A 12500-nucleotide genomic window follows, 5' to 3' on the forward strand; every position below is an offset into this window, starting at 1 on the left:
AGAGAGAGAGAGAGAGAGAGAGAGAGAGAGAGAGAGAGAGAGAGAGAGACGACCATGGCCCTCGCAAACTCTCGAGTCTCCTCTTTTTCCCCTCTTTAGTTGAGGCGGTTTAAACTTTTGCCGGGCGATCGCTTACGCGAGTCTTTCTTAACGACGCTTACGTAACGTTACAACGACAAGTAGACAACGCAGACTGAATTTAAAGATGTTAAAAGCGTGTGTGTTTTACTTTACAATATCTATCCGCCATATGTACGTATGTATGTTGGTACTTACATGGACTCACATTTACGAGACACGCTAAAGCAAGCGTTCGACTCGTTCGCGACATTTGCAAGACGACGTTTCCACATTACGTTGCATGATGAGTCATGCGATCTCTCTCTCTCTCTCTCTCTTTCTCTCTTCCTTTAAGCGAGTTAGCATTCCCGTTTCTGATTAGAGCCATGATAGGACTAACCGACAAGAAGGAACAAAGTTATAATAGAATCGAGGAATCTAACGTTCGAGGATTTAACGTTTTGAATTAACACGATTAGACATTTCCCTATTTAAAATGTTAATTGTATTATTAGTTATTCGGCACTCTATAATCGATCAATATGCTTGAGAAATATATAATATATGTAACGCTTCAACATTAATGCTCATATACGTTTCTAATATCCACGGGAATCATAATGTTTGTGTATTTAACGTTTCGGAAATTAACGTTTAATACGACTATGATATTCACGTACGTATGTCGCTTAAATTATTAACGAATAATTCGTTCGTTGATGTGTAATAAATTATTTACCTTGTGTGTATATGTAGGTACTCGTACGTGCGCTTGTGTACATGAAAACATTTCGAATTGAAATAAAATAATAAAAATACATACGCGTAATATATCCAACGTAAACTTCTTGATAAATTTCTTGATAAAGTTTCATTGAGAATTTCAATGATTCTTATACGTTTACATTCTATATTCATTACATAATCGTTAATCGATATAACTAATATAAGCATACTTATTCCACGAAATCAGATAAATAAAATATAAGCATGAGAGAGATAAACAGAGAGAGAGAACATATGTGTGACAGAAATATGATTAATGAAATAAAATCGGTTAGCATTTGGACGTTTAATGGAAGAGCTAATAATTAATTCATTAATATAATAAATTACTTATTTTGTGTGCGTATGTTTTTGTGTTTGTGCGAGAGAAAAAGAGATAACATCTCCATTGAAGTTAAATAATAAAAATATATACACGTAATATATCAACGAATATATAAATCCCTTGATAAAGTTTCATTCAGAATTTCAGTGGTTCTCAAACGTTTTCGTTTAAAATTTAAACTAATTAAATATTCATTAGTCATTAATATATGTAGATAATTCATTCGTTCGTTCATTCCATGAAACTAGATAAATAAAATGTAAACGAGAGAACTAGAGAGAAAGAGAGACAGAGAGAGAGAGAGAGAGAGAGAGAGAGAGAGAGAGAGAGAAATATGATTAATTGGATGAAATTGGGCGACACTTGTGACGAGCTAATGGAGAGGTTCTTCTCTCGTTGAGTTCGGTGCATACGCGTCGTAGATCAATGCAGCTGCACTCGTCCACGTCCGTTCGCGACTCGACGCGCGGCTTGCGACCTGTCGATCGCACCTGGTGCCACGCTTACAAATACACGTCTAGAGAGTTCGAAGACTTCCTATATATACATATATGTATGCATGTATGTATGTATGTATGTATGTATGTAGATATATACGTACGTACATACATCGTATATATCTACGTACATATGTATATACGATCTAACATACATACATACATACATACATACATACATACATACATACATACATACATACATACATACATACATACATACATAATATGCACATATACAGATACGTGCAACGTAGTTTCAGCTTCTCTATTTGATGTTAAGATCTAACAAGCAAAAGCAACAGCAACAGCAATAGCAAAAGTAACAATAAAAGCAACGGCAACAGTAACAGCAGCAGCAACAACAGCAACAGCTTTGCTATTTGTTCTCTCACTCTTTTCATCGGAAAGAGGATTGAACGAAGAGAAAGAGAAAGAAAGAGAGAGAGAGAGAGAGAGAGAGAGAGAGAGAGAGAGAGAGAGAGAGAGACAGACAGACAGACAGACAGAGAAAAAACAGAGAGAAAGAGAGAGAGAAAGAAAGAGTAGTAAGGGTAGGCTGCTGGAGTGAGGGTGTAGGAGGGGCTGAGGAGGAGGGAGAGGACCGTTCAGTTCGCTTTCTCGCGGCCGTATAAGGTCGCGAGCACGCTACGACTCTCTCTCGGTCCTCTCTCGAAAGTGCAGCTTGCACGAAAGCTGATTCGGTCCCTCCTCCTCCTCTTCCTCCTCCTCCTCCTCCACCTCTTCTTCCTCTTCCTCCTCTTTCTCTCTCTTTCATCTATCTATCTATCCGTCTCTCTCTCTCTCTCTCTCTCTCTCTCTCTCTGTCTCTCTCTGTCTCTCTCTATCTATCTTTCTCGCTCCTTTTTCTCTTTTTCTTGCGAACGCAACCGACGATCGAAATCGTAATTACGAAAGGCCACGAAAAGGTGACCGTCTCGCCGTTTAAATATCTGAGTATATATCAACGTATGCAAGCGTGTATGTCCGTATTCATTTATATATGTATCATTGCATGCGTATGCGTGGACATTGGTCACGATATTTTTTTATGATAATCGACGTCTACGACCCTGTCTGGAATACCTGTTAGAATTTTTCTTTTTATATTTCTTTTTTTTTTTTTTTGGTTCCATTGCTTTTATTTTTTTTTTCTTTCTAATAACTTTATAGATACTTCATCGATAAGGCATTTAAGCGCGTTAGGATTACGTTAGAAGTATAGTAGGTTTTATTATTCGAATTGCTTATACGGGTTTTACGATTGTGTTATGCATGTAAGTTATGTGAATATATTATATATATATATATATATATATATATATATATATAATCATAGGTATTTACATATGTATCTATATACTTGGTGACTCGATATTATTAGAAATATTTTTTTGTTATGTAATTTTACGAAGAATGATTTAGAACGAATTGTTGAATTTTTGCGAAGAAAATCGTTTTACTATTATGATCGACATGACGAAGCGAGAGTCGTTTTGTGTGTACGTTTCTGTATGTGTCCGTCTCTGTGTATAGGTATAGAAAATAAAGCAGGAAAGGTCTCGGTGCTCGTAGGGTCTTCTATTCTTACCCGACGAATGTGCGAACGCGAGCGACAACTTCGCTAAGATTAGAAGCAACTACTTACTTTTATTTCGTTACTCGCGTTTCTAACATCTAACTCTCTCACTCCCTCTCCTTCTCTCTCTTTCTCTATTTCTTTTTTTTTTTAAATCAAAATTTTATTTGCAATCGTTCGGTTACAATATCGAGGTTACTGAAGTTATTCTTATATGAAAAAATTTAATTACTCGTACGACATATGTAAATATTTAAAAAAAAAAAAAAAAAAAGAAAGAAAGAAAATAAAATTGTTTTTCCAAAATAGACAGATCTTTAAAGTTCCTAGACGAGCCAAAAGTTCTTAATTCGATTTTCAAAAATCGATAACATACTCGTACTTCGCAGACTTTTTAATTTTACAAACTCGACTTCTATTTCTGAACAATCTAAATATAGAAAAAGAAAAAGGAAAAAGAAAACAAATCAGCCTTAAAATATCTCAGAAAAAAGAGCGTAATTGATTTTTTTAAATTATATAGAAATTTTTTATCCGATCTGTATATCTTTTTTTTCTTTCTTTCTTTTCTTTTTTCTTCTTTATTTATTTTCTTTCAACTCGTTTCATCATCTAACTCTATATATTTATTACTCTATATATTTATTTTATATTCACAGAATCTTCATCGTATCATTTCTCTCTCTCTTTCTCTCTCTTTCTCTCTTTCTGTTTCTTTTTTTATTTCTTTGTAACCTCGATGTCGCGAATTTTCCGCGTTCGTTAATCCCTCGTAGGTTTCTCCTATGTGATCAACATTTTTCGAGTATTTTACTCTCTCTCTCTCTCTCTCTCTCTCTCTCTCTCTCTCTCTCTCTCTCTCTCTCTCTTGTATGTTAATCCCAGAAGTTCGCAAAATCTTTTCCCGTTCGTTTACCGTATTCGTAGGCAGTGGAGTCCTGTCTGTACAATATTCCAAGCACGAATTTAAAAGCTCGCTCGCACGTTACCCGTTCTCTCTTTTCGTTCGTTTCATTACCATGTTCTGTTTCACCCCCGTACCTCCATCTCTCTCTCTCTCTCTCTCTCCCCTTCCCCCTCCCCCTCTCTCTCTTTCTCCCTCGTATCACATATACATACGTTACCTACGTTCCTAGTCCAACATTTTTTCTTCTTTTTTGTTCCTTTTTTTCTTTCTCTCTTTATATATATATATATATATATATATATATATATATATATATATATACTCAAGCAATATCCCAACGCACATGGCCGAGCTAGGAAATACTACAAAATCTACCGGTCGAGAGTTTAGGGATTTTCTCAGCTAGCCTGGTAACCAACGAGAGATCGTATAGAAGCTTTAGCCAAAGACCAAGAGAACGAGAGAAAAAGAGAGACAGAGAGAGAAAAGAAACGAGAAAACGAGAATAAAAAATACAGAGAATAGGCAAAGAAAAAAGAGACAAAGAAAGGAAGAAAGAAAGAAAGAAAGAAAGAAATAACGACGAGAAGGGATTGAGAATAGGAAAAGGACAAAAACTTTAGGAAAACTTTTGGAAAAAAAAGTAAAAGCTTTGCACGTTTCGAAAAGTCTCGCATGGAAAATAGAGAATCAAGCTATCTCGGTCTCGAGCATAAATACGAATGCTTATATACTTACTTATCTATAGCAATGCAAAAGAAAGAGCGAGAGCTGAGAGAAAAAAGAGAAAGGGAGAGAGAGAGAGAGAGAGAGAGAGAGAAAATAGATAGAACGAGGTCGTTCATGCGAATAAGAGAGAGAAGCACATGCTATCGGTTGTTTCTAAGTTCTTTCTTTCGTTTCTTCATTTATTTGCTCATTCCGTCATTCGCTTATTCGTTCGTTCGTTCTTTCGTTCGTTCATTTTCCACTTTTCAAGCGAGTTTTTTTTCTCTGAGAAACTTTGTTCGTTTGATTTTTGTTAAAACTGTAAAAATATACTTTCTTGATCCTTTTGATTTGGCCTTGATTTGATCCTTTTGAATTGACATGGCTCACATGACAAATAAGCTCGAGATATATATTTTGCTATATTTTATCGTATGTATGTATGTATGTATTTATGTATGTATGTATATATGTATGTATGTATTTATGTATATATGTATGTATGTATGTATGTAGGGTTTCCTCAACGATTCGCCTCTTATTTTATCGACAATCGATGGTGAAGAATATCGAGGTTACCAGATCGAATGATTTTTCTTTAGATAAAATAAAAATGGAAGAAGAATTTCTTTCGTCCTTAACCAACAATTGTTTGTAACCTATTTTTTTTTTATATTTCATCATTTTATTATATTAATTATTATTATTGGATTGGCCAATATATAATTTAGGAAGTTTTATATATGTATATATACATTAAAAATATATCAAAAAATATTAGTTTTATTTATTTAAATATTAAATATTATGCTATGAAGTATTCAATCTGTTCTCTACAATGATATTTATTTGAATATGAAATATTAAAAGTTCTGAAATAAAAAAGAATTGCCCTATAGTGTCATTTATTCGGATAGAAAAATACCGAACATTAAAATAAAACAATACCGTAAAATGTACAATTTATTTTTATTTACGAAAATATATTCTATTCTTATTTAGATATGCAATAATAAAAATTTGTAATTAAAAAGAAATACTCTACAGTGTTATAGGATATCGAACGTTTTCGATAAAACGAAAAAGAAATATTAATGTTATTTATTTAATTATAAGTTATCAAAACTTTCGACATACTTATTGAGCAATCCAATATTTTATAATAATTTGATAAAAAATTCTTGTTCTATTTACGACGCGAGACAAATTACTTTTTCTTTTTCTTTTCCTCTTTTACGCAAGACTCATTATTATCGAATAGAAAAATTGTAGTAAATTAAAAAGTTATAAAAAATGTTGCCGCTAAAACGAAACGCTGAACTTAGAAAACTTAACAGCACGTTCGTTCGAACGACAATTTATTTTTTCCTTTAAAACTTATTTTTGATATTTTCGAACAATGATCATTATTTCACGCAAGTACGTATGTATCATTCCTAATGATGTATTTTATAATAATTTCTAGCAAAAAATTCTTGTACCTATTTCGACGAAAAGAAGTTTCTTTCTCCTTTTACTTTTCTCTTTCTACGCGAGACTCGTTATATAAAGAGGAAAAGAAAATAAACAAATAAAAAAGAATAAAAAAAAAAAAAAGAATTACGAAAAGGGCTAACGTAAAAAATAAATGACAAATAAAAAATAAAAAACCATACAAAAGAATCGGTGAAAAGAAATAGAGGAAGTGAATTAAAAATTCTACAAAAAAAATCATTTATTTTGTCAAATCATTTATTTAATCAAAAAAAAATCACTTTTTTGTAGAAATCTTCATTTCTACAAAAAAAAAAAAAAAAAAAGAAAAAGAAACAGAAAAGAAGAAGAAGAAGAAAAGATACACCTTGTCAAAGTAGGAAATTAAAGTAAAGAAAAAAAATTCGAGTGAAGTGAAAAAAAGATAGAAAAAGTAAAAAAAAAAAAGAGAGAGAGATAAATAAGGGATCAACCGTGAATACGTCTACGAGATTTGCTATCAAGATCTCCATTCGTATTCGACCCATCCCTTTCGTCCTACCCTCTCGTGCTCTCCATCCTCCCTCCGTCCTCCCAACCCTCTCTCTCCCCAGTTACTTTCTTCTTCTCGCAGCGAGATCGTTTCAAAGTACGTTAGAAATGTTCTCGCGAGCTCGGATTTTATCGGAAAGTCAAATCCGACATCTCTCTTATGGTTTTCCGTAAAGATGAAAAGACAGATCGCGTTGTAGAGATATCTTTGTAGGAGTATTCCTTTCCTTTCCTTTACTTTCCTTTCCGATGACCCTACTTTATCGTACTATCGAAACAGGTACTCCTACTTGGTCGTTATAAAGATACAGATATCGAAAAAGTGGACGTGTATCCGATTTATTCTATTTTATTTTATTTTATATATTTTCTTTTTTAAGAAACATTGTATATAAATAAAATGTATAAAAGAAAGAAATTGGCGAAAAGTTCATACGAGTGAAATAAAAATTAATTAAAATTCAAATCTTTTTCGAGACTTTATATATATAATTTTATATATATAATTCTTCTCCCTTTTTCTTTTTTTTTCAGATTATAAAACTACGATAAGAGTCTATGAACTTTTTCGCTAACATATGTACGATCGTCTAAAGCGTTAAGAATTATTTTTATCGAAATTTTTATACTTCTACAATTAATTTATATATATATATATATGAACGCGTGATTTTCGAATAAATTTCTTTCACTCGCTCGAAGAAGCGCAATTTTTCAACGATATTCTTTTGTGTAAAAAATCGTGCGATTTTTCCAAAATTCTAATGAATTCGGTTTCAGAGGAAATTGTTCGTAATTCGCTTTATACGGTTCATTCGACTTGTAAGTAAGTATGTATTTACGTACATATATATTGGTGTATGTGTATATGTATGTAAAAAAGTAATTGAAATCGTAAGCTCACCTCTCAATGCATCAGCAGTCGTCGCAAGAAGTCCCTGAAGACTCCTGCTGTGATGATGAATCAAATTGTGAAAATCCCTTCCGGCTTTGTGTCTCAAATGATCCTCGACTTCGTGTCCACAGCATGGGGCGTCACATATCGCTGTAAAAAGAAAAAAAAAGAAAAAGATATTATAAATCCTATAGCTTTATTCGCATCCTGTCATATGTATATATATATATATATATATATATATATATATATATATATATATAATATGCAATACTGTATTGCAAAGTATTAGACGTCACAAACAAGAAACTTTATTATTGCATGAAGATCGGAAAAATACTAGAAAAAATATTTTGAACATATAATAAAATAGAAATTCCTTTTTAAAATTTAAAACGCATTTTTTTCTAAAACTATCGATTGACTCGAAATTAAAGGAAAAAAAAAAAAAAAATGAAAGAAAGAAAAGAAACACCATTGTAAAGAAAATTAAAAGACCTTTCAAATGACGCGTCACTTGATCCCTATTGCTATTTGAGATTTTCAAAGGGTTTATCACCTCCCCCGCTCAGGAGCTTAACTCCAAAATTTGTTTTTTTGGAACACTATAATTAAATAAATTAAAATTTGTTGATGAATCTTTTAGCGAATGATGATAAATAAAAAAATAAAAAAGGGCAGGAAAAAAAAAGAAATACAAATAAAATGTTTAGAATCATCTACGAATTTTTTCTTCGGTTCTTTATAAAATTCAAGAAAAGATTATTAAATAAAATTTATAACAATTTTTTTATTTTTGTTTCTTCTTCTTCTTCTTATCAACAGAATAATTTCGATCAAGATACGAATACATTATCTATTCTTTGTATTATACCATACTATACTATAATAGTTTAACAGAGTGCTAACTGGCAGAAAAGATCGCTAATTGCGAACATTTTGTTATCGATACGACCGCAGATCTTTAACCCACATTCTCAAATAGCATTTTTCTCGGATATAAAACGAACGCAGTATCGAGTGATCAGTGTTGGTTGTGCGGTTGGAAATGGACACCTTCCTTTATCGTTATTTTATCGATTACATCTTGGATAACTTGTACGATCTTCGTCAACGATGTTTCGTATAAGGAAGATAGGAAAAAGATAAAAATGGAAAAATCTAGGAATATTATCGTCTCTGATTGTGACTATCGAACAGATAGATATAATAAATTTTTCCATGAAATCTGTATACATATCCTTTTTTTTTTTTCATTCGTAGAAATCGATTGATTTAACAAGAAAGAGAGAAAAAAATACATTATATATATATATATATATATATATATATATACACAAAAAAAAAATAAAAATCAATACAAAAGATAAATGCGATAGAGATAATCCTGGAAAAGAAAAAAAAAGAAAAAAGAAGAAGAAGAAAAAGATCAATAAATTTTTTTTTCGCAAAAGTCGGATATCGAAATAGAAAGATAGGAGATATTCCACGTAGTTGAGGTTTAAACCGCATGGAACTTTATTCGACGACGAAAATTTCATTAATCCAAGTCGTAAATCAAATTCCTTGTGATGGCACGTCCTTCGTCTTCTTCTTCATCTTCTTGTCTGATAAGTTCACGAATGAACGAACGAACTAACGAGGAACCGAACAATTAAATTCCTTGCGTCTCGGTTAAAGGACAAAATTATCGTAGAACGATCCATCGAATCGAGAGCTTGTATATATATATATATATATGTATATGTGTGTGTGCATGTATGTAAGTACTTACATACATATAGATATTTGAAAATCGAAGAGAGAGAGAGAGAGAGAGAGAGAGAGAGAGAGAGAGAGAGATTACGTTCTCTATTTCCATTTAAACGTTCTTCTCGTATCTCGCCATTTTCTTTTACATCATTCTATACAGAATAATTTCTTTATAAAATTAATCCCAACTAAACGTTTGATATCGTTAGAAACGTTTTTCTAAATTAATTGATTAATCTAATACTTTAAACCAATTAATTAATCTAAATACTTCAAGAGAATAAAAAGAAAAATAAAAGAAGATATATACATATGTATGTAAGCGTGTATATATGTATTTATGTGTATATAATAAATATATATATACATATAAATATATATATACATATACACACACATCCATAGAAAAAGATTTCGAGATACAGAGAAAACATTCTTGCTTTACAGATACGTTTCGTCTTTCTAATTGTCGTGTCTATTTTCGTCTTGTCTCTCGTTTGCGAAAGAAACGAATAAATACTTTTTCTTCATCATCATCTTCTTCTTCTTCTTCTTCTTCTCCTCTTCTCCTCTTCTTCTTCCTCACTTGCCAACGCTATTGTAATTAATTAGCAGTCAGGAAAGACAGCTGTGCCGATCGACAGACTTTATCTTCTCTCTCTCTCTCTCTCCCTTTTTTTATCGTCCCAATTATAGCGACACACGCAAAAGCTGCTTAGAAAGAGAGAGAGAGAGAGAGAGAGAGAGAGAGAGAGAGAGAGAGAGAGAGAGAGAGAGAGAAGGGAAAGAGGAAGAGGTAGATAGAAAGAGTAAGAACGATGGCTACTCGGTCGTCTTGTGCAATTACAGGAGCAGCCCGATAAAATACGATAGATCGACATCTACCATGAATAAGAAAGAGAGAGAGAGAGAAAGAGAGAGAGAAAGGGTCATGGACGAACAAATAAAACGAGACTAACGGCTATCCTCCAGAGGGTCCTGTTGTCTCCTCTCAATCGTCCTCTTTCTTTCTGTACATATACATTTAAGTACAATATAGACCAAAATAGTACATTAAAAAGATATTATTTCAAATTTCATTCAAGTTTCTTCATCTTTCCAATGCGTATACGTGTGTATAATTACCTAACAAACGTATATGTATATATAATAAATGTATAAAACGATTAGAATATTAAGTATATACGAGGGAACAAAAATAGTGACAATTTTGAACTATATTGTTACTGATGAGTTGGTTGATTTCAATACAGTTGGTTGGAGGACTCAACAATTCTTGGAATGATTTTAAAAATCGATTATATTTTTTCCAGACTTCTTACATTGACGTATTTTCTTTTCTTCCTTTCTTTCTCTCTTTTTATTTTTCTTGGTTAAAAATGACAAAATTACAGACCAAACTAGTTAAACGACGAGTCCAATTACAAGTTGCTCGAAAGGTCTCGAAAAAAAAAAAAACAGAGTAATATTGATTTTTAAAATCGTTTAAGAACTTTTGGCCCACTTAAAAACTTTTGGCACCACCCTGTATATATGTATGTACTTACCTACGTATATACGTACGTACGTACTTTGGTTATGTACTTATGTACGTACGTATGTATGTAAAAGGAAAAGCCAAAGAAACGAGAGAGAGAGAGAGAGAGAGAGAGAGAGAGAGAGAGAGAGAGAGAGAGAGAGAGAGAGAGAGAGAGAGAGAGAGAGAGAGACAAGTAGATCGTGCCAAGTTTTCTTCTCTCCATTCGACAGAGGATTAGGTACTCAGCTTCGACACTTCTCGATAGGCGTTACCTTCGTAAAAGCAACATTAGGTACTTACATATATTTCAATGTTATTTTACGTCCACCCTATCGATTTAGTTATTTACCAATCGATTTTTCACTGCGACAACGAGATAAAATATCTAATCAAAAAATTTATTTTCACTTTCTCTATTCTCTATATTCTATTCTTTTATTATTTTCTACAAAAAAGCACGATAATTATCTTGATATTTAAATAAGAATGAAAAGAAAGAAGAAAAGAAAAATCAAAATGGCGAAGAAGAAAAAAGTAATTATTAGATACTGGTTATAATATATATACATATATATATATATATGTATATATAAAAAACATATTTTTAATAAGATCATACAAAATAATTTAAAATCTCTTATTTGTCAAACAAAAAAAAAGGAATGATCGATGAAACATTCGATACTGATAGAAAATGAAGAAAAAAAAGCTTGTAGATTCACGAGAAGGAAGAAAATGATAGTGCGATAGGGGAGTAAGGGAGATGAAAATAAAAAAAAAGAAAAAGAAGAAATGGAAAAAAAGAAAATCTCATGAATATATTTACGAAGAAGAGGAGTATAAATAAATATAGCTCTGGGGGATGTTAGAAAACGCGTAAATTCGTTCGAGTACCTTTCGTTCATCCCTACGCCCTTTCTTTTTTCCTTCCTCTTTATTACACCTACATACGTATATTGAACGCATCTTTGATATGAAAATTATACAGGTCGGGATGAAAAGTCTCTAAATGGACTGAAAATTCTTAGATGGTTTTTTTCGAAACATTTCTCTAGACATTCTTTCTCTTTTTTTTTTTTTTTTTTTTTTTTTAAATTTGCGATTAGATTCTTAATAGTTTTATGGTCTGACAAAAAGGAAAAAATTGACTTAATAAAGTAGTCCGAGAAAAACACGACGAAGTTTTCTTTCTTCCTTTTTTTTTTTTTTATTTTTTCTTTTCCATTTTTTTGTAAATTTATTTTTTAATATCTTCCCCAGAATGTAGAACTACGAGGAAAGAAAGTTTCTTTGCAATCTGTGAAAAAAGGAAAATATTTCAAAATGATCCGAGAAAGTTTCGACCCAGCTAAGAAGTTTCCGACCACCCTGTATGAAATAAAGTTGGATGAAGAACACGGAAGTATTACACATTAGTCTCGATATTAATACAGGGACGGCCTTTCGATCGGTGAAACTCTCGATGACG

At 32.0% G+C, this 12500-nt stretch overlaps 1 protein-coding gene across 1 annotated transcript in view; it reads right to left on the reverse strand.

Moving 5' to 3' along the window:
• The window catches only part of LOC122628429 (division abnormally delayed protein), a 104361-nt gene that overhangs the window by 82244 nt on the left and 9617 nt on the right, over positions 1 to 12500 (reverse strand). Inside the window, exon 2 of the mRNA XM_043810731.1 lies at positions 7771 to 7911. Within this exon, the coding sequence (XP_043666666.1) occupies positions 7771 to 7911 (141 nt within the window). The remainder of the gene's footprint in view (positions 1 to 7770; positions 7912 to 12500) is intronic.

The sequence above is a fragment of the Vespula pensylvanica genome, chromosome 4, assembly GCF_014466175.1.
Source record: "Vespula pensylvanica isolate Volc-1 chromosome 4, ASM1446617v1, whole genome shotgun sequence".
In the NCBI taxonomy this organism is placed as follows: Eukaryota; Metazoa; Arthropoda; class Insecta; order Hymenoptera; family Vespidae; genus Vespula; species Vespula pensylvanica.